The sequence below is a fragment of the Ambystoma mexicanum genome, chromosome 13 (genome assembly GCF_040938575.1).
Source record: "Ambystoma mexicanum isolate Mex_15411 chromosome 13, UKY_AmexF1_1, whole genome shotgun sequence".
Classification (NCBI taxonomy): Eukaryota; Metazoa; Chordata; class Amphibia; order Caudata; family Ambystomatidae; genus Ambystoma; species Ambystoma mexicanum.
In genome coordinates, this window is record NC_090938.1 from 55,402,640 (window position 1) to 55,426,264 (window position 23,625).

At 47.3% G+C, this 23,625-nt stretch overlaps 1 protein-coding gene across 4 annotated transcripts in view; it reads right to left on the bottom strand.

Moving 5' to 3' along the window:
* The window catches only part of LOC138520840 (polymeric immunoglobulin receptor-like), a 102,171-nt gene that overhangs the window by 23,642 nt on the left and 54,904 nt on the right, over nt 1-23,625 (bottom strand). For all 4 annotated transcript variants that reach the window (XM_069633195.1, XM_069633196.1, XM_069633194.1 and 1 more), the window contains exons 4-8: nt 20,380-20,712; nt 19,233-19,559; nt 16,396-16,713; nt 13,329-13,443; nt 5,477-5,592 (exon numbers count right to left, since the gene is read on the bottom strand). In XM_069633195.1, coding sequence (XP_069489296.1) covers nt 5,477-5,592; nt 13,329-13,443; nt 16,396-16,713; nt 19,233-19,559; nt 20,380-20,712 — 1,209 coding nt within the window. The remainder of the gene's footprint in view (nt 1-5,476; nt 5,593-13,328; nt 13,444-16,395; nt 16,714-19,232; nt 19,560-20,379; nt 20,713-23,625) is intronic.

The window sequence follows — 23,625 nt, forward strand, 5'->3', positions numbered from 1 at the left end:
GATGAGATACACCCGAGAAGAGGGATGTAATGCAGTCAAGATGATGAGATACACCCAAGAAGATGGATGTAATGCCGTCAAAATGAGATACACCAGAGAAGATGGACATAATGCCATCAAGATGATGAGATACACCCAAGAAGATGGACATAATCCCATCAAGATGATGAGATACACCAGAGAAGATGGACGTAATGCCATCAAGATGATGAGATACACCTGAGAAGATGGACGTAATGCCATCAAGATGAGATACACCAGAGAAGATGGACATAATGCCGTCAAGATGATGAGATACACCCAAGAAGATGGACATAATCCCATCAAGATGATGAGATACACCTGAGAAGATGGACGTAATGCCATCAAGATGATGAGATACACCTGAGAAGATGGACGTAATGCCATCAAGATGATGAGATACACCCAAGAAGATGGACATAATCCCATCAAGATGATGAGATACACCAGAGAGGATGGACGTAATGCCATCAAGATGATGAGATACACCCGAGAAGATGGACGTAATGCGGTCAAGATGATGAGATACACCCAAGAAGATGGACGTAATGCCGTCAAAATGAGATACACCAGAGAAGATGGACATAATGCCGTCAAGATGATGAGATACACCTGAGAAGATGGACGTAATGCCATCAAGATGATAAGATACACCCGAGAAGAGGGATGTAATGCAGTCAAGATGATGAGATACACCAGAGAAGATGGGCGTAATGCGGTCAAAACGAGATACACCAGAGAAGATGGGCATAATCCCATCAAGATGATGAGATACACCAGAGAAGAGGGATGTAATGCAGTCAAGATGATGAGATACACCCAAGAAGATGGACGTAATGCAGTCAAAATGAGAAATACCAGAGAAGATGGACGTAATCCCATCAAGATGATGAGATACACCTGAGAATATGGACGTAATGCCATCAAGATGATGGGATACACCCAAGAAGATGGACGTAATGCTGTCAAGATGATGCGATACACCCGAGAAGATGGACGTAATGCCGTCAAGATGAAGAGACACACCCGAGCTGGGGGAAAAAGAAATGGACTCAATCTCATTTGAAACCAAGATTTCTCACCAGTGAGACAGGAGTAGGACAGATGCAGGGAGAAGGAGGTGAGAATTTAGAGCGTCTGCAAGTTGGGAGGGGCAAACAATAACCTCTCTCTCATAAGAATAAAGCCTAAGGGAATTATAGTATATCCAAGAGACAGCAACGGGCAAGTACGGAGAGAAGTGGGAGGAGAGAATTCCTAGAGCCCCCGGTCCATATGGATAATTATCAGAAAAGTAACTTTAGTCTGTCATCCTCACTTTGAACATTTCCATTGAGTTGTCATCCTATTAGCATATGATATGATATCATTAGAACTGAAAAACGCTATACTATACAAACTAAGATCTCAATTGACAGACATGAAATATCTTTTGTTAAGGGTAACATATCATGTGCTCTGTTATGGCCTTGCTTTCTACCTTTCTTCCTCTGCTGCAATCATTCCTTTCCGTACCTTCTGCAGTGACTCAGAACATACACGCCCCTAGTGGTCAAGAGACTGATGACGCCTGATTTTCAAGATCAGTGGTTATAACCTGAGCTACCACCAGATGTCACTGCTGCATCACGCACAAATCTACTTTCACCTCCCACTTCTTAGGAGCTTTGCAAACTGCTTCTCCTGTCATACTCTGCCAGGAGACAGAGGAGATGGACCCAATCCCGAGTCAGGGGGCATCTAGTGCTTACTATCGGCTCATACCCTAGATTGTCTAATAACACATAACACAATGACACTGATATGCTGTGGAACAATAATGCAAGTGTTTTATTTAATTTGCATACCCACAATGCATTGCTCTGTGGCTCTGAAATGGAGGTCAACTTTTAGTTATTGCTACTAGATGGCACTTTAACATGTGCGGTTTGTTGAATTAAATGCCTATTGTACTAAAAAAAATGTTAATGGTAGAAGGGCATTTTTTAAACAAACCCTAATATTAATGGCATCTGGTAAACATATCACAATGCTCTAACCGCATAGACATTTGCTAGGCTGCACTGATGACCTCCAATAAAGGTGAGACATGTATGATGTTGCTGTGTTTTTGAGAACACTCTCTCTCTAGCACTACTTCTACAGAACAAAATAACAAAAACACAAGACTGTAATTTACTTTTCAACCCACAATGGCTTTCTCAGTGGTTCTGAACTCCCAGCTACTGCTAACGGGTGGCACTGTGAAATCTGTGGCTTGTCAAATGAACGGGCCTATTCTACTATCATTTTAAATGGTCGAGGGATATTTTAAGGTTTATTTTATTGTAAACCCACCATAATATTGATGGCTTTTAATGAACATGCCAGAGTGGTCTACTCAAAAGAGCGATAGCCGTATTGGCACTGTTTAATGAGATCTGGAAGAGAGGAGTTTTGCCGAAGTTGTGGAAGAGAGCGATTGTGGTGGCGATTTTGAAGGGTGGCAAGGTTCCTACAGAGTGTAAGTCGTATAGGCCGATTGCGTTGACTGTTGTGCTGTGTAAGGTTATGGAACGGATGGTGGTTGAGCGATTGGGGTTTTATTTGGAGTCAAATGGTTGTTTGAGTGATTTTCAGAGTGGGTTCAGGAGGAATCGGTCGGTAGCTGACCCATTAGTGAGATTAGTGACTGGGGTGGAGGAGGCATTGTGTGCTGGGGAGTTGGTGGGAGCGTTCTCTTTGGATTTGGAGAAAGTGTATGATATGGTATGGAAGAGCGGGTTGTTGATAAGACTGTTGGAGATGGGTGTGAAAGGGAGGATGTTTCGGTGGATTAGGGCGTTTTTGGCTGATAGGACCTTTCAGGTGAGAGTGAGGGGGAGCTGTCTGAGGTTTGGAAGATGGAGAATGGGACGCCGCAGGGGAGTGTGATGAGTGCAATGCTGTTTAATGTGATGGTGGATGGGTTGATTCGGGCTTTGGCGGGAATTGGGTGTCAGGTGGATTTCTTTGCGGATGATGGTGTGGTCTGGGTAAGAGGGCGGAGTTTGTTGTTGGTGCAGAGACGGTTGCAAGCTGCGATAGTGCGTATGGAGGAGAGGTGTGGGAAATGGGGCTTTTCGGTGTCTGTAGATAAAAGTGTGAGTATGGTTTTCTCGAGGAGAAGAGTGCAGCATGAGTTGGACTTGGTTTTGAAAGGTGTGAGGGTGAAGAGCGTAGAAGAGTTTCGGTACTTGGGGGTGATTTTGGATAGGAAGTTGAACTGGAATTTGCAGGTGGATGGTGTGGTGTATAAGTGTAAACGTAGGTTGAATTTGTTGCGGGCGGTGTCTGGGAAAGAATGGGGTGCGCAGCAGAAGTGTTTACGAATGTTGTATAAAGGGTTGATTTTGAGTGTGATGGATTTTGGATGTCAGGTGGCAGTGGGTTTCATAGTGAGTCAGAAGTTGCGGTTGGATAGGGTGCAGGCGAGGGCATTGAGGGTGTGTTCGGGTGTGATGAGGTCCTCTCCAGTGAATGCGGTGCAGGTGCTTGTGGGGGAGATGCCGTTGGGGTTGAGGAGGGATGCGTTGAATATGAGGTGGTGGGTGAAGTGCTGTGCGAAGAGTGTGGCCCATCTGGTGCGTGAATGTTTGAAGTATAATTGGAGGTTTGACTACTATAGGGACCGGTGGAGGAGGAAGGGGGGCACTTTGGGGTTTCACATGTGGGAGAAGGGGGTGCAGAGGGGTGTGGGCGAGTTGTTGGCTGTGACGGGCACGGATTTGGTGAGATGGCCGATGTGGATGATGGGGTCTCCAAAGGTGTGTTTGGAGTTGGCGAGTGTGGTCTCAAAGAAGCGGGGATTGCGGGGTGAGATCAAGGCTTTGGGTCAGGCATATGTGGCAGAGAAAGAAGGGTGCAGGGTGTTCACGGATGGCTCAAAGGATCCGGTGTCTGGGAGAGTGGGTATGGCGTATTATCTGGAAAGCACTGGGGAGTATAAACTGGGGCGACTGACGAATGATGGGTCTATTTGTACGGCTGAGTTGGTGGCGATTGCATTGGCGATTGATAGGGTGTGCGAGTTGGGGTATGTGAAAGTGGTGGTGTTTTCGGATTCAATGAGTGGGTTGCAGGCGATTGTGGCAGGGGATGGTGATAGGAAAGATGTGATTTTGGACATCAGGAGGAAGATTGATCAGTGTGTGCGTGGGGGGATGGATTTGGAGTTGGCGTGGGTCCCCAGTCACAGTGGCATTTTGGGTAATGAGTTGGTGGATCTGGCGGCGGGTGAGGGAATGAGGAGCGGAGTGGTTGATATGAGGTTGCCTTTGAGTGTGGATGAGGTGAAGGCTGTGGTGGTGAGGCGGGTGATGGATGAGTGGCAGGAGAGGTGGGTGAGTGGGGTGAAGGGCAGGTGGATGTTTGGTGTCCGTGGGAAAGTGTCAGTGAAGGTGGATGCGGGAAGTCTGGAATGGAGGAGGGGGAGGAGGTGATGCTGAATCGGTTGAGAATAGGACATGTGGGGCTGAATGACTGTCTGTATTGAGTGGGGAAGCGTGAGTCGAGGGACTGTGCAGTGTGTGGGGTGCCTGAGACTGTGGGGCATTTTTTGCTCAGGTGCGAGAGACATGTTGTAGAGAGAGAATTGATGAGCGTTCGGTTGTCTGCGCTGTGTGTGGCTGAGATGAGTGGGAAGGCTTTGCTGGGAGGTGACGGGGTGAGAGGCAGGAGGAGGAGCAGTGTGTTGTTGGATTTTGTGAGGCAGACGGGGCGGTGGGAGGAGTTGTGAGTTTATGTGGGCTATGTGTTGATTGGTGGGTTGGTGCACATCATCCTATTGGATGGGGAAGCGCCTGCGTGGGTCCGCCCACGCATTCAGTAATTAAGAAGAAGAAGAAGAGCGATAGCCAGGGGTGTTGCTAGGTTTCGAAAAGATCCAGGGCTACACTGATATTGGGATTGTCAGGACTCGGGGCTAGCTAGACTTTTGGTTGTAGACCCTGAGATTCTATCAGGGGCTACAACCAAAAGACCCGGGACTATAGCCCCTTAAACCCCTCCCAGCAACACCTCTGGCGATAGCTACATCACACTGGTGAACCCCAAATGAGGGTGAAACATAGGTGTGGCTGCTACAGGTAGGAGATATGTGTCTTGGGTTTACAAATCAACGTACAAAACAGTGCTGCTCTATATGACAATGTTATGGCTCTCCAATGGAGCAAAAATACAAGCATTTCAAAAGGTACATACCCACAATGCACTGCAGTGTGGCTCTGAACCATTTGAAGGTTGTTAAAATAACACTGCCTGTTTTCTAATTATCACATAGTCGGTGCCCTTAAAACGATCGCTCCAGATCGACATAGCAACTATGGAGAGACATATTCAAGCCGCTTCACCTCGACTGGTTCTGATAACTGCCATGTTTGTGCTTAGGAAGGGAGATTGGACCAAAGCGGAAGCAGAACCAAACCCCAGAGCTCACCTGAATTCCTTTTTGCCTTCAGCCTGATGAGGAGGTAAGTTGCACCTGCGAGCAGGACCACTGCGCAGAGAGACAGGACGATGGGCAGGACATGGCTGCTTTTGGAGTCCGGCGGGCTGCAGGGAGACAGGGAAGTCACACGTGTGTGGCACTAAATCGCGCTATACAGGCAGAGCGCATCACTGAGCATCGACGTTAAACTGGGAATCATTGAGTGGTCAGCAATCAGTCATTTCCATTCCATAAACATGCGACCACTTCACTTCATCATCGACACCATTGTGTGATCATTTCCCACCCATGTGCTACTCTAAAGACTTCATTGTCGCGGGAGGATAGCTCAGGGGTAACAGGCTCGTCTTGCACGCAAGACTACGTGGAGCAACACAGGTTCGATCCCTGTGTCCACGCTTAGAAACCTCTGGGTATTAACACATTATAAATAACCAATTACAATTTACGTCTGGATTCCTATGGAATCTCTGAGCTTTTAGCAGGTGCTAATTACAGGCACATTTTAAAAGAATCATTCATTTAATTCCAGCATGAAGATGTCATGCTGTCATAAACAGAGAGATTTTGCAGGAAGACAAGGAAGTGCGAGGCCGAAAAATACTTTCCCTCTCGGCTCTCATGCCACCTGAAAAATGTATGTTAAATCTCCTGGAGCGGTACAAGGCACAGATGACTTTACGGACAGTTTTACGTCTTGCTATACCGCTCTGATAGTTTTAAAATGACCGTCACACTAATGGATTCCTATGAAATCCGCCTGCATTTTGCACCTGCTAAAAGCACGCTAATTCCATAGGGGTCCATTAGAAATGCCGTCTGCAAAGCGTCATTTGCAGGCAGAAGCTGCATTGTTTACAAAGCGGTGAGTAAAATGAAAGAGTAAAGGCGATTCCAGATGTTTTCACTCTTTCCTTTTCAACGCCATTTTGTGAAATTTAAAATTGCATGCAGGGGACCCAACAGCAAGTAAGTGCTAATGTTAGAGGTCCCCGCACTTTGTACAGAAGGACCCTGCTTGCACCTGCAGAAAACCTCACTTTGCACAATGTGTGCAGCAAGCTGAGTACCCAGCAGCAGAATGCTGTGCACAAGCATAAACTCCAGTGACCAAGTCTCCTTCCAGATGCGTACATTTCCACAAGGCTGTTCTCAAAGGTGCTCCAGGTCATGATTTCAATGTGGCGACGTGTACCAAATACACTTTTTTTATTATTATTAATTGTTATTGTTATTATTATTATTATTATTATTATTATTATTATTATTATTATTATTAATGCTATTAGGGCATTTATAATGATAATGATAATGATGTGTTATTTATATAGCGCCTTAATCCAAAGCGCTTTACAGAGCACATATTTACATAGAATAGCACCCAGCCGAAATTGGTGCTCATTTATCGACCTCAGAACGATGAAAGGCTGAGTTGGCTATGGCGGGATTCAAACCTGCGGATCACACTCAGATCACAGCAGCGAGCGATCAACCCACTGAGCTATCTTACCAGCCTTTCTAGAGCCATTATAGAGCATGGGCCTAGCTTCGGGAAGCAACGCAGCACTTTACAAGTCCTAGGGGGAAGTACACGGTGGGGAAGCAGATCACGAGAGAACAGTACAAGGAAGTGGGGGGCTAACAAGGCGGGAGGGGTACAGCAGGCAATTTGGCAGCAATGCACCTAGAAGCAACCAGGGAGGAAACATGGGTTGGGGGGTATGCCCAGTCTAAGGTTAGGTAGAGTGTGGGAGGGGTGTGGACGTAGTTGTTGAAGTGGAGGATAGCTCCGGGGCATCGTCTCGGCTCGGAAGCAAGACACGAAGCAACACAGGTTCTATCCCTGGGTCAGTGCTTAGAAACCTCTGGCTATTAAGTGCGTTATAAATAACCTATCATATCATATCATATAATTCATTGAAATGTAGAAGTGAGAGGGTGAGTCGGTGTTGGTCATCAGCTCACTTTGAAAAGATAAATAACCTCTTGGACAGGAAAGGCTTTAGGATGGCAGGAAAAGGGGGGCTAGGGGGTGAAACGAGGGCGGTGTGTGGCTAGATTGGGGTTAACAAGAGGAATAGTGGGTTGTGCAACAGAAAACAGTGCCTTCTATTTCGCAATAAGATAATTCAGTAGGCTATCGTATGCAGGTTAGGAATAAACATGTATATTTTCTGTGCCCTGCTCCATAAAGAGTATTAATTTTCATTATGAGTGTGAGTCAGGCTAGTAGAAGACAAGGCTGCTTTTTTTGTTTGCACAGATGGTAATGCAATCATGCTACAGAGCCTTGTGGGTCTCAGGTCCCAGCAGGGCAGTAGATTATGTTAAGGCCCTGTGGTAGATGGAGCCTTCGCTGCTTCCAGCACCTTTGAGTGACACCCGTGAGGTTCCCCCACACACAGGTAAATGGGTTGTTCATGTTTCTGCCTTTCTCTATTGAGCTTTTGGATTACATCATTTCACTTGATCTTCTGCCTTGTGTCCTTTGGTCTCTGTTTGGGGGAATAACAGGCTTTTGAGTTTAGTGGTGTGCGGAATTGAAGATCATTTCTTCCAATAACTTGCCACAACTGTGGAAAAAGGGACAATTCTGTAAAATTTACATGTATGCTAATTTTGTCTGCTTATATTGACCTGTTTTGGCAAATTATTTAAAAAAAGGTAGCAGGCGCTCCTCTCCAGAAAGAACATGGCATGATTACCTGTTCTGAGATGAGAGTTTGCAGCCATCTGCTTTTTGCTCACTGTACCTTTCACAGATGGGAAATATCCATTTGCATATCAGTCTTTGTCCCGCCCACATGAGCAGTCCAGCACCGAAATGCTATGGCAATTCCTCTCTGAACAAGAGGACCAACAGCAACCCCATACACGTGTTTCAGCCTTGTTGGGCCTCATCAGTGAGGTGGAGCTGTGCCTCTCTGAGCACAGTGAGCAGGGAGTCCATGTCTGGGTGCCCCCAGGTAACTCAGGGTGACCAACCCCAAGTTCCTTGCAAATATTTCAAAAAAGGTAGCAGGCGCTCCTCTCCAGAAAGAACATGGCATGATAACCTGTTCTGAGATGAGAGTTTGCAGCAAACGCTATGAGTTACCTGGGGGCAACCAGACGTGGACTCCCTGCTCACTGTGCTCAGAGAGGCACAGCTCCACCTCACTGATGAGGCCCAACAAGGCTGAAACACGTGTATGGGGTTGCTCTCGGTACTCTTGTTCAGAGAGGAATTGCCATAGCATTTCGGTGCTGGACTGCCCATGTGGGCGGGACAAAGACTGATATGCAAATGGGTATTTCCCATCTGTGAAAGGTACAGTGAGCAAAAAGCGTGTGCTGCAAACTCTCATCTCAGAACAGGTTATCATGCCATGTTCTTTCTGGAGAGGAGCACCTGCTACCTTTTTTGAAATGTTTTGACAAATTAGCCTTGCATTTAATTTTTTAAAACTATATTGAACACTAGAATAAAAATCTTTGATAGCTTTTCGGAAAGCAATTCTAAGGTTTTTCTAAATTTCTAAATTATTAGTGTAATATCCTGTTAACTAAACAATGTCTATATTTGTTTCTAAAACACCATAATAACTTTCCATTATTTTGATAATTAAAGTTTATTTATAAATCCTTCAAAACGTTCATATTTTTATAATCCAGTTAATTTGAAACACTAAGTACAAAGTCATTTTCCGATTATCTTTGAATAATGTGTAAATTAAACGCAAATATCTGAATTTCTTTCTTTAAACTGAGTTGTGCGATTATTTAAAAATAAACATTTAAGCATGTTCTAGCCATGAATAAGCCTACTAACACGACAACCTACCTTTATAAACACACAAATGCTCTCTTATACTCTCTTGCTCTCTCTCCCCACCCATCTCTCCCCTCGCGGGCTTTCTCTCTGACACACAAAACACACAAACACACACTCTTCCTCTCTTTTCCTTTCTCTTTCGCTCGCCCCAATGCCCCTCTCTCTCTCTCTCTTTCTCCCTCTCACATGCAAAAACACACTCTCTTGTTCTCTTGTTTTCAAACTCTCTCACTCTCTCACACACGCACATTCTCTTTCTCTCGTGTTCTCCCTCTTTCTCTCTCGCACACACACGCTCTGTCTCTCTTGTTCTCTCTCTCTCTCTCTCTCTCTCTGACACACACAAACACACACGCTCTTTATCTCTTGTTCTCGCTCATTCTCGTCCCCACGACATCCCTCGTTCTCACATACACACAAAAACACATACTCTATTTTTCTCTCGTTTTCTCTCTCTGCCCCTCTCCTTCTCCCTTTCTCTCTCACAAACACGCACAGTATTTCTCTCGTGCTCTCTCTCTCACACACACACACTCTCTTTCTCTCTTGTTCTCTTTCTCTCCCACTCCTCTCTCATTTTCTCCCTCTCAAACACACGCTCTCCATTCCTCTCTTGTTCTGTCTCTGTTGCTATCTCTCTCTCCCTCTTACACACAAACTTTCTCTCTTGTTGGCTCTCTCCCTCTCTCCCATGCCCCCTCTATCGCTCTCTCACACATACAAGCAAACACACGCGTTCTCTCTTGTTCTCTTTCTTTCTCCCCTCTCTCTCTCTCACTCACTTGCTCGCTCTCTCTTACACACTCTTTCTCTCTTGTTTTCTATCCCTCGCCCATAAACAACCCCTCTCTCTCTCTCTCTATCTCTCTCTCTCACACTCTCCCTCCCTCCCTCTCTCTCTCTCTCTCGCTGTCCTTCTCTCAATCTCTTTCTCTCCCTCTCTCTCTCTCCCTCTCTCTCTCACTCTTCCTCCCACTCTCTCTTTCTCTCTCAATCTCGATCTGTGCTAATTTTCTCTTTATCCCTCTCACTCTCTCTCCCCCGGCCCCCCCTTATATCACCCTCTCTATCTCTCTCTCCTTCTCTTGATCTATTTCTCTGTCCCTCTCCCTCTCTCAATCTCGCTCTGTGCACATTACCCCCCTCTCTGAATAACCCTCTGTGCTCGTTTTCTCTTTATCACTCTCACTCTCTCTCCCCCGTCTCCCCCTTTCTCTCTCCCTCTCTCAATCTCCCTCTGTGCTCATTTTGTCTCTATCACTCTCCCTATCTCTCTCTTTCTCCATCTTTCACGCTCTCCCACTTGAATAGTCTGCTGCACGCTTTCTAGAGCCACCCCAACCATTGCTGACAGCTGCACAACAGATACAACCCCAGATATCTTGTGGAGTGCTGTGCTTTTTTGGTAAAGAACATATTAGAAGAACAAAAACTATGTTATTCTATAATATTGTAAACTGTCTTTTTGTAAAATTGTACAATGCTTATTTCTAAAGACCAGTTTTACTTTATAGTGTGTACTTATTTTAACAATCTCACACTTATCTGACCGAGAAAGGCATATTATTAAAGTCTAGAAAAAACATATATGTCATTTTTTATATAAAGCTATTATTCCAGTCTGGCCCACTCTTATTGAAATCTTTGAAAAGATCCTGGGAGTTAGGGTATGGCGCATATAGCGTCATATAGCGTCAATGCGGCGCCTGGCTTCGTCCTATTGTTAATATCTGTATTGTTATTATGACTATTCTTGCACATATTGTGCACACGCCTACTTTGGGACGCAACGGGGCACTTTGCAAGGCGTATGGGGCCTACACAGGGAGGAAAGCAGTGGTAGAAGGGGGCGGGGAGCTAGCAAGCGAGGAGGGGGGGGAATTTGTGGGAGGGGCCGGGGAAATGGATCACCCAGTCTCCGGTAGTGTTGGGAGAGGGGGCAAAGTGGCCCCGGGTGTCAGGGAGGAGACATTCCTTGGGTGTTGAACTTCTTCCAGATCGTTTAGTATTTAATCAAAGAGCATTTTACAAATATAAGATTGACCACAGATCCTTATATTTATAAAATAAATCTGTGATAAAAAAAAGTGGGCACTGAGATTGGTGCTGATTGCGTCTTTCACAGCACTCACCTGAACAGGAAAGTGTTTGTAACGTTGAAGTCTATAGACTGTTTACTGGTTCTTCTGACAGTTTCGGGATTTGGATGCGAGGATACAATGGCTGTGACATCAGTTGCCCTGGGTTACAGAGTAAGGATTTCTGCGCACACCCTCTGTTCTCAAAAGCAGGGCCAGTTTAAGAGAATTATATATGTACATATATACTTTTTGGGAATTCTAAGAACTGTAGGTGCAGGGAGTCAGCGGGTGTTGTCACTAATAATTGTAAGTAGAAAGGGCGCATGTAGAAAGTGTGCAGGGGACGGCACGGTCCCAAATGTGGGTCCTTTTCTCCTTTGTTACTAATAATTGTAAACCTGTTTACGTGTTTTAGACAATCCCAAATGTATCAAGGAGCCCCATTTTCCTGTATAATGTAATACCTTGATTTGCAGGCTGTACTGGGGTGCCAATGGATCCCTGAAAGTCTTCTTCTCTGGCTCCAACACCAGCTACTATGCCAGTGCAGCCTGGCAATGAATGGTGTGTTGCATGAGCACTCGGGGTAAAGTTCAAAGAGCTGAGGTCATTTCTTTAAGGGAGAAAGAAGGCAGCGAAGAGCCTTAGACAGCAGAACTGAGATGGCCACTATGGAAATGGCCGCCAGGAGTCCCATTTCCATTTCTAATGCGGCCCAAGATCACCACTATGGAAATGGCTGCCAGGAGTCCCTCGTCCATTTCTAATGTGGCCCAAGATAGCTACTATGGAAATGTCCGCCAGGAGTCCCTTGTCCATTTGTAATGTGGCCCAAGATCACCACTATGGAAATGGCCGCCAGGAGTCCCATTTCCATTTCTAATGCGGCCCAAGATCACCACTATGGAAATGGCTGCCAGGAGTCCCTCGTCCATTTCTAATGTGGCCCAAGATAGCTACTATGGAAATGTCCGCCAGGAGTCCCTTGTCCATTTGTAATGTGGCCCAAGATCACCACTATGGAAATGGCCGCCAGGAGTCCCTCGTCCATTTGTAATGTGGCCCAAGATGGCCACTATGGAAATGTCCGCCAGGAGTCCCTTGTCCATTTGTAATGTGGCCCAAGATCACCACTATGGAAATGGCCGCCAGGAGTCCCTCGTCCATTTGTAATGTGGCCCAAGATAGCTACTATGGAAATGGCCGCCAGGAGTCCCTCGTCCATTTGTAATGTGGCCCAAGATAGCTACTATGGAAATGGCCGCCAGGAGTCCCTCGTCCATTTGTAATGTGGCCCAAGAGGGCCACTATGGAAATGGCCGCCAGGAGTCCCTCGTCCATTTGTAATGTGGCCCAAGAGGGCCACTATGGAAATGGCCGCCAGGAGTCCCTTGTCCATTTGTAATGTGACCCAAGATGGCCACTGTGGAAATGGCAGCCAAGAGTCCCTTGTCCACTTCTAATGTGGGCCAAGTAGCAGAAAGGAGATGAAATGGGGTGAGGGAGGCATGAGTGTTACTGACAGGAATCACTTAGGGAGGAAAATGGTAGGAAAGAGTGTGGGATGTAGGAGAGAGCAACAGAGGTTGTGAGGTTCCATCCACAATCCAATCAACGTGATTGGTTGCTCGCACCTCACAGGCGGACATTTTGTATGGTACATTAATATTCCAGCACAAACATTACTGCATCATCTAAGCAAATAAGTACGGTATACGAGCACATTTTTGTGAAATGTTGCTCCCACTTGTAATCTAGCAATGCAAGGCGGGCAGGACCCCATGAATGTCCCGTCATTCCTATAGGTGGCGCTCTTTTCCAAAAAAGGGTGCACCCTGTTGATGAGCAGGCCATCGTACGTCTGTTTCATCTGTCTTTATTTTCCCTCTGGAACTCTAGGGGATGGGAGGGGACAGGTGTAGGTCAAAGGTCTTTATTCACTTACCTTGCATCGCTGGGGGTGTCTATTCTATGAATTCTTCCACTCCCACCGATGGAGCTATCATCCTCCTCTGGTCCATCACTCTTTTCTAAGGGTGGCGGTGCCGCGTTAGGACGCGCTGAGGAGGGAAAGTAAGGGTCTCATTAGATCAGACAGTCTCTGAGGTTTGCGGGTCAATTTGGCCTGGTGGGCTGAGTAGCGGGCGCTTATGACCAATGTGTGTATACAACCTCTGTTTCTATTCTATGGGCTGAGTATGGAGAGAGCCGACACGTAGCAATCAATACACCGACACAATTGAACTTGTTCAAGAAGAATCGCGACAGTCAACTGGCTCCACAGTGATTCCATTTCCAACAAAGCACATCTTATTCTGAAAGCTTGCAGTGAACTAGATACGTTCAAGGAGTTGGGTACATGTATGTTTGTCAGAATGAATTTAGACCTGATGAAAAACTACAGGCACTGGATAAGAGGTCTGCAACCTCTGGCTCTCAAGATGTTCTGGACTACAACTCTCATTATCCCTCGCCATTGACTTTGCTGGCTAGGGATGACGGGAGTTGAAGTCTAAAACATCTGGTGAGCCAAGGTTAGCAGACCTCTGATCTAGATGATTAATTAAATTGATCTAAGCTCACATGACAACACGAGGGCAACACTGTCACAAGACCTTCAAGGCAAAAAGGATGGAAAGCAAAAGAGAATTAAGTGGTTCTAATTATAGCATCTTCTCTCACCCATATGTAAGCTTCCTGCTCTGACATATTACTGAGCAGGTGGGGTCACCCTGATGGCCTACCTGACAGAATTCTGCACCTATCAGCTTGACCTCACACCACAGAATACTGTTGGTAAGTGGATTTTTGCCGGCTTCTCATAATCGAAGGGAAGGTTGGGCATGCAACTTGAGGACAGAACTTCCAAGCCGTCCAATCTGTGCAGAATGGTCTTGGAGGCTTTTAGGCTTCCATGTGCTTCGAAGTCTGCATGTGCTCAGATTCCATAATGAATTCACATGTGCTACTGATGAACTTGACTGAATGCTGAAGGACTGCGTGCAATTCAGCTTTTCACATCACAACTCAAAAGACATGAACTCAACAGAACTGGCCCATATGCACTTGATACCATTCAATTAAACTCAACACAACTTACTTCAAGAAGCATCAACTCAACACAATACCAAAACAAAAGAGGCAATGTCTGGAAGGTTCAGAATGAAACTTAACCACTGGCATTGCTCGGGGCAACCCTCCAGACAATCGTTCTTCTCCTGCCAGGCCATTACAGAAGGGGAAAGACCATATGCAAATCAGGCTTGGGCCCACCCCGGAAGGGGCAGTCCAGCCCGAACTGCTAGGTCACATCCCTTCTGCACAACACCACAAGCATCCCCAAACATGTTTTTGCCTTCTTAGGCCTCATCAGTGAGGAGTAGCTTGGGTCTCTAGGCCCAGCAGGCATGGGACCCACATCTGGGCATATCCGTCCCACTCGGGGTGACAATAGCAAAACAAAAGAGGTGATGGCTGGAAGGTTTAGAATGAATCTTAACCTTTGGCATTGCTCTGGGCAACCCTCCGGACCATCGTTCTTCACCTGCCAAGCCATTCCAAAAGGGGAAAGACCATATGCAAATCAGGCTTGGTCCCAAACCCAAAAAGGGGCAGTCCAGCCCAAACTTCTAGTTCACATCCCTTCTGCATGAGACCCCAAGCATCCCCAAACATGTTTTGGCCTAGTTGGGCCTCACCAGTGAGGAGTAGCTTGGGTCTCGAGGCCCAGCAGGCACGGGACCCACCTCTGGGCATACCCTTCCCACTCGGGGTGACTATTGCAAAACAAAAGAGGTGATGGCTGGAAGGCTTAGAATTAATCGTAACCTCTGGCATTGCTCTTGGCAACCCTCCAGACCATTGTTCTTCGTCTGCCAAGCCATTACAAAAGGGGAAAGAACATATGCAAATCAGGCTTGCTCCGACCCCAAAAACCGCAGTCCAGCCCAAACTGCTTAGTCACATCCCTTCTGCAACTCAACACAATACAACTAAACCTAACGTATTTCAAATGACCCAACTAAACACAACTCGACTTAGTACAAAATGGCTCTTCAAACTCAGCGAAACATTGCTCAACTGTGCACAACTTAACACAAGTCAACTCAACAGAAATGATCTTACTAGAACTCACTCAATGCAAAGCAGCACACTCCAATCAACACAACCTACTTCAAGAAGCATTAACTCAACACAATACAGATCATCTTAACATATTTCAAATTACCTAATTCAATGCAACTTGGATCACCATAACTCAATCAAACACAGTTCAACTGAGCATAGCTTGATGAAGCACAAATCAACACAACTAAACTCAACTAAAATAATAGAACGTAATGGAAAGGTATCCCGTGGTTACAACAACTGCAATGACTTCGAAGTAATTTACTTCAAAGTGATTACTTTGAAAATACTTTGGAATAGATGCGTAGTTTAATTGTGGTTTAAGGGGTCGAAGAGGTGTGGGGAGGGGCTTGGGATAGTAGTGAAGGAAAAGGGGAGGCTTGGCAGGAGGCCCCCCGAAATTAAATTAAAAAAAAACAAAATCATAGTAACAATTCAAAGTAATCACTTCGAAGTAAATTAACTCGAAGCCATTCTTTTCGTTGAAATTTCGTGGAACTAATGGAACTCACCCAATTCAACATTGCAGATTACAATTAAAGTCAACACAACTTGCTTCAAAAAGCATCAACTCAACACAATACATACTGACATAATACATTTCGTGTCAGCAACTCAACACAGCACAACTTGGTTCATCAAATCCCAATCTAACGTCGCTTAACTGAGCATACCTTAACCAGCACTACACAAAGAAACTCAGCACAACTCAACGCAACCCAAATCAGGGTGTCGAGGAAGGGTCTGCACACAGCTGAAGCTGGTGAGATATATTGTACCCAACAGGCCTGTATGAATAAATAAGTCATGGAAGTGCAACAGACAGGCCACAATGCAAAATGAGAGAGTATGGTTGTGCAATTGAGAAAGGCTGCACAACTTACCTTCCTCGCTCACTTTCAAGTGCACGGCCACGGTCTCCCCGTAGCGGCCTGCTTTCTTGACTCCACACCAGTACCAGCCTTCGTCGTGCAAGGAGGCGCTTGGCATGGAGAGCAGGAACTCCCTGGTGCCTTTGTCGCAGCTGACAGACAGTCCCCTCTGATCTTCCGTGGTGCAGGTCACGGGGTCACAGCTCCCACTGTTCCATTTGCACCAGAACTTCTGGTGGGGGTTGTATTTGCAGGGATACAGGCAGGGGATGCTGACGGGGTCGCCGGGGGCCACGCTCACAATGCTGGATGATGATAGGCCGGGTTGCTCTGAGTGTGGAAAGAACACAACGTGTGGTATTAGTTTTCTCCATGAAGTGCATAGAGTCAAGACATGATTCGTGAATTCTGCTGGTGGCTTCAGAAGACGTTGCATGGAGAGAGTTCTACTGGAGGATTTGCTGCCATCTAGTGGCCAAATCACGGAAATCTCCCTGTTCTGCCTGAGACACCTGCCGAACACACGAGAGTTTGAGGGCTGAAACCCTCCACTGATGCCCTCCTGGGGGCACTCAGGCTGCTCCCCCTGCCTTCTGGAAATTCTGGCCTGCCCCCTGGATGGTGAACGGGAGCCTGGGGCACCGACGGATGGTGGAGGGCTGCTATGTCCCGCTCGCCTGCCACTAGCTGATAAGAGGATGGGCTTCCAGCTAATTTACCAGTGTTGGTTCCAAGGAATGCAGACAAAGGACTTTACAATCAAAACAAGCAACACAATAAATGAAACACATCTCCTTTCCTTTTATGAAAGTCAAGTGGATGTTTTATCATAAATCCCCAGTTGCAGAGTCAGGGGAATGGGGACTATGTGTGAGGGGTCCCAGTCAACATACTTCCCATTGCACTCACAAATGTGGGGTGTCAAGCTACCCCCAATATTACTGATGAAGTACTTGTCAATCCCACTCGTGTCACACACCACCAACCCTACCCACGTAGGTTCACAGCACGTACCTTTCCTGATGCGCACCGCCGTTAAAAAGCCCGGCTGCCACCCCTTCTCCTCCACCCCTTGCGCCCCTAATATTACTACCAGTCACATTCTCATTGCAGTCTCTTTGCTCCCTGGGCCCAGGAATGACTCTTTGTGACACTTCAGTTGTCCTTCTGACTATCCCAGTTTGCTGTCTGATTTTCTATACGCTGCGTAGGGTACTTACTCTTAGCCAATCCCTGAAGGACCTGACTGGGTGCTCCTGCTTTCATCAAACTCAGGGTGGTGCTGTTCTCACTGAAGATGAAACTAACGTGCAAGCACAGCAGGAGTGGGGCCAGGGCTCTCATTTTCATCAGCCTCTAACTGGCCGGCAGGGCAGTGCAAGAGCCGGCCACGTGTTCATCCACCAACTCTTACAGGTGTGTGTGGCTGAGCCGAAGTCAGGCACATATCAGTCTCTGGGTTGCGCGCACGCGTGCGCGCACGTGTGTGTGTGTGTGTTCGTTCCTGCTCCTAGTGCACTCTCATGACTAAGTAAACCCCTTCTGCAGGTAGTCACCAAGTGCCCCAATTCTTCAGTTGCCGATCCCACTTGAGGCGTGTTATGGTCATGGGAAGCACATTGTGCCTATAAAGAGAACTCACTTTAGTCTATTAGCACCTGCAGTGGGTGCCGCAGGCAATCAGGTTGCTCGGAGCGCACAATTAATCCCACAATCAATTTCTATGCTACGAGCCACCTGGAGGCTGCCCACACCCACTCCAACATTTCCCACACCATTTCCCCACCTCTTGCTCCCTCACCCCTGTCTCTGTCTCTTCACACTACCCCACCCGACATTCAGCCCTGACTTCCAACCCCATGGCGGCCATCTTAGGTGTGAATTCATCCCGTTCAATCAAATAAAATACATTGCTGTCAGCACCCCATGTTTTCGGATGGATCACTTGGTAACGGACCCAGGGGCCATCATTAAGGGCAACACTGTTCTTGGGATTATAACCTGGGCCGGGGGACATTACTGCCCAATCTGAACCGCCAGATTGGGTTTTATTGCTATATTAGCGCCCTAGCAGGGGAGCCAGCTCAACAGGTGACTAGGAATGCCGGCTTGAACCGCCGGTGAAAGTCCAAGTTCCATCCAACCTGACGGCTGAGTACCCTCGCCGCCATCTTCCCTCCACCTCCTGCCTGTTTTTTTTCTCCCCCTCCCATTTACCATATTTCTGCATCGGCGGCACTCCCCGCTGCCGTCACTCCTTCCTCCCTGCTCCTGCAGGCCACCATGGAAAGGGAAGAGGGGCTCCGTGCAGCGTCTGCATCCCTTTCCTTTGTGGCCACCTTGTATAATTATTTTCCTTCGTACATTGGGACGCTGTGCGCGTCCAGCCCCCTGGGTTACAGCTTCTGCAACTGGCTGCTCCATTGCAGGCAATGCCCTGGCAGAGGGCATACATGGCGGGTGCAAGTCTTCTGTCACAACATTCCCATCTTTTTCCTTTTGTCTTTCCTTGTTTTAAACAGCAGATTTTTCTCTCAGTTTGTAGAATGCTATTAGTGCAATAATGCCTCTTTCCTCAGGCAATTACCAATCAGTAACATCCATTGCCCACGTTAAAGGCCCCCACTTTGCTAGTCCTATTAAATTGGGCAATAGCCGTTATCAGCTGTAATGCCCCCAAATGTGGCATTGTTATTTAATTCAGTTAAAAACAAGGCCAACTGACCCATTAGAAGTGTGGTGCTAACTGACTTTGTGTGATGGGCCGCAGCGATATCATGACATAAATACAGAGGAGCGACCTGTGATTCGTTGAATGCTATGACGTGTAATGGTGAAAGAACTCCTACCTCGGGTGATGTGCACCTGCACAGTGAATCTCTGGTCGCTTTCTTCGCTGGCGAAGGCGCACCAGTACCACCCGCCATCGTCATCCGTGAGCTGGTTCATGAGGATGGTCATGGTGCCATTCGATGGGTTGTCAATGAGCGCGAGGCGTCCCTCCATGTCTTCTTGTACGAACCCTTCGCTGGTGATCAGCTGCCTACAGCCATGGTCCCTCCACTTGCACCAGTACTTCAAGGAGTACTTGACGCGTGGGTCGTAATGGCACTCCGCAGCTATCGAGCCCCCTTCCGGTGCTGTGAGTGAGTTGCGCACTTGCGGGATTGTTGTCTCTGAGGGGGGGGGCAGAAGAGATTTGCTCACATTGGGTGCACAATTGCACATAATACAGCTAGTATCCTCCTAGTGAAAAGATAGGTACTCAGGGCCGATCGATACTGCAGTTCAAAGGCAATATCATTCCATAGGACAGCGTATTCACTACACAGGCCACCTATTTGGGTTGTAGTAAACATGCTAGTAATAACATTAATCCTATAAATACCAAAATCAATGCTTCTGCTGGCACTGCTATTAAGGTTGATACTTCTATCATTCAAGAAATTCTATTTCTGTTGCTACTACTTCTACTACTAAAACTGCTGCTGCTGCTACAACTAATAATTATAATTCAAAAAAGGGCAGGGTGGGTGGTGTGAGTGGTGTGTTGATACCATGGCAGGGTGGGTGGTGTGAGTGGAGTGTTGAGGTCAGGGTAGAATGGGTGGTGTGAGTGGTTTGTTCAGACGAGGGTAGGGTGGGTGGTATGGGTGGTGTGTTTAGACCAGGTTAGGGTGGGTGGTGTGAGTGGTTTGTTGAGGGCAGGGTAGGGTGGGTGGTATGGGTGGTGTGTTTAGACCAGGTCAGTGTGGGTGGTGTGAGTGGTGTGTTGAGGCCAGCATAGGGTGGGTGGATGGATGAGGTGTTAAGGTTTAGGTGGGTGACTATGTTGGATGATCAGATCAGGTTGAGTAGGGGGGTGTTATACTGTTACTGAGTTTGGTGGGTGGGGAGTTGGAGCTGGGTTGGGGTTGGGTGGCTAGTTTGCTGGGTTTACAGAGTTGTATAATTCTCTGACCTCAACATCTGGCTTCTAGTGGTGCAACATCTCACCTTGGGATATTCGTAGGTCCACGTCACGCGTTTCCCCGAACTCGCCGTACTTCCCTGCCCCGCACACGTAGTGCCCGGAATCGCCTCTCTCCAGGTTGATGAGTTCCACTTTAACGCTGCCGGGGGCCTCGAGGTAACTCAACATGACTCTTCCCATATAAGCAGGGTCCACCTCCCATAGACTGTCAATGATGTTCCGGCACCCCCCAACTCTGTCGATCTTGCACAGGTATTTCCTCCCGGTGGCGTGCTGGGACCCGAAGGTACACACTATGGAGGCCTGGCCCCTGAGCTGGCCGAACACGAGCTCTGCTTCCACGGGAACCACGGAATCTGGGGGCAGAAATGGCAAATACAGTAAAAAAGAGAGTAGAAACCCGCCATGTAAATAGAATACAGCACTCATTCCTAGAACACACCATTACCGACTCTGTGGCGTTGTGACATGCGTGGAGTGTTATCCGAAAAAGCCTATTTCACCCTCACGCAACTGGTACAAGGGTTGTTTTCCTTGCATTATCAAAAACAGACCGTATTATTGACGGTATTGCCTATTAATTCTATTAGAAACATACCCAGTGCTTTCCCATTCAACAGCAAATGTTTCACCCCAAACCAAGCTGCGCCCACATGTGGGTGATTTATTATTTCTGCTGATTGCAGGGGGCGTTGGGCAGAGTGCGTCACACTGCTATTGGTCCGCCGCATGCATTCGCACCCGGGTCCCTGGGGTGCTGAGACAGAGCCGAGCACAGAGAGCCATTGGTTGTCTGCTGAACCCTTTACAAAGCTCAGTGATGGGCAAGAGCCTGGCACTGGGGCCATCCTCCACCACGTGGGTGCTGGACGGTAATGGGTCTTCTCTGGAGCCCTGGTGGGCTGGACTACAGCGAACTGTGGAGATTTCCCAGTAGGCCTCTGCACCCTGGGCAGGGGTGAACTGGCCTACAGCAAACTCTGGAGGTTTCCCAGTAGGCCTCTGTACCCTGGGCAGGGGTGAACTGGCCTACAGGGAACCCCCTGAACTCCCTCCCTCCCGCCAAATCTGTTTGGAGGGGTTTAGCTTGCTTTCTACAATTCCTTGTGTGGTGTAACATTGAGCCATTATGAAAAACATTTCCAGGGCCCCTTTTAATTCCCAATCAAACCCAGAAAAAGCTGGTACTATTACCATATCATGGCCAGCATGTGTATGCCTGCTGCTACCACGACATGCGTGTGCTTATATAGCACAAGTGTGCTTGCAGATCTCAGGCTGCAAGCAATGATTGCCGAGACCTGAGTGCTAGTCTTAGGAAGAGCACTGGTCCACATGCTCTATTCATGGCCGTCAGTCTGCAAGCAATGATTGAAACCACGTGAGGGCCAGTCCTAGGTAGATCACTGGTCCACATGCTCTATTCATGGCCGTCAGTCTGCAAACAATGATTGAAACCACGTGAGGGCCAGTCCTAGGTAGATCACTGGTCCACATGCTCTATTCATGGCCGTCAGTCTGCAAGCAATGATTGAAATCACGTGAGGGCTAGTCTTAGGTAGATCACTGGTCCACATGCTCTATTCATGGCCGTCAGTCTGCAAGCAATGATTGAAACCACGTGAGGGCCAGTCCTAGGTAGATCACTGGTCCACATGCTCTATTCATGGCCGTCAGTCTGCAAGCAATGATTGAAACCACGTGAGGGCCAGTCCTAGGTAGATCACTGGTCCAAATGCTCTATTCATGGCCATCAGTCTGCAAGCAATGATTGAAACCACGTGAGGGCCAGTCCTAGGTAGATCACTGGTCCACATGCTCTATTCATGGCCGTCAGTCTGCAAGCAATGATTGAAATCACGTGAGGGCCAGTCCTAGGTAGATCACTGGTCCACATGTTCTATTCATGGCCGTCAGTCTGCCAGAAATGATTGAAACCACATGCGTGCTAGTCTTAGGTAGATCACTGGTCCACATGTTCTATTCATGGCCGTCAGTCTGCAAGAAATGATTGAAACCACATGCGTGCTAGTCTTAGGTAGATCACTGGTCCACATGTTCTATTCATGGCCGTCAGTCTGCAAGAAATGATTGAAACCACATGCGTGCTAGTCTTAGGTAGATCACTGGTCCACATGCTCTATTCATGGCTGTCAATCTGCAAGCAATGATTGAAACAGATGAGGGCTAGTTTTTGGGAGGTCGCTGATCTCGCAATTTCCCCTTGGTTCTGGATCTGCAAGCAATGATTGAAACCACATGAGTGATAGTTTCTCTACTCCCCCGGTAGTGTAGCGCAGGATGCTAGAAGTCCATTATGAGATGCAGGCAAGGCATGGTCAGACTCCGGGCAAGGCGTGGTCAGACTCCGGGCAATGCACATACAATCTTTTTAGTGGACAGATGTTTGTGCAGTTCAAGCAAAGACACATTTTCATCATCTTTACTATGATGTGGGAATAGATTATCAAATAAAATGTTCCTCTCCGTTGTATGAGTTTAGAGAAAATACACTTAATTAAAACAAAAAGGGATCGTCCTGTGGCCAAGCAAAGGCATCGACGACTGGGCGAGCACCATATTTGATGTTGATGCGTCTATTGGAGACTTCCTTGCCCAACTATTCCCGGGTCACTTCATTTTTGACAATTCATGACTGCAGCCTGGATCCCAGCATTACTCACCCACCCTTGCCTTACCCACCTGCAATGATTTCTTTCTTCAAATACCCACGCCACCTGGCTCTCCTTGACATGAAACCGAACGACAACCTTGCCAACCAAAACCCACCTTGCGCCACAGCCAGAGTCAGTTCTCCGGGTTCCTTTTCACCATGCATTCAGACTACTCTTCCTGTGGGCCATAGAGCGACTACCCGGTCTCAAGGACCATTTCCTATACCTTAGAGGTCCCCAGTGCCTACCAGCCCACTGCGGTTGGCAGCATAGGTGCCAGCGGTGCTTTGACCCACTCCCCAAAAGCCAGACCAACAACCTCTAGAGAGCTACGCAGTGTATTGTCCAGGTCAACTCTCCTCATTTCCTGAGAACCCATAACCAAAGGTAATTTCACCCACAACTCTATAGTCACTTGTGGATCATTGTTAAAATGACGTGGAGGCATCCCCAGTCAAAATTCTTTATAATAAGATAAGTGAGAACATAGCACAACTGCCACACCTAACAAATCACATGGAATGCCCCAACGCCTTAGCTCATTAAAGTGAGATTTTGTAAGAAATAAGTCCCAACTGTGTTTCTTTCCAGCCA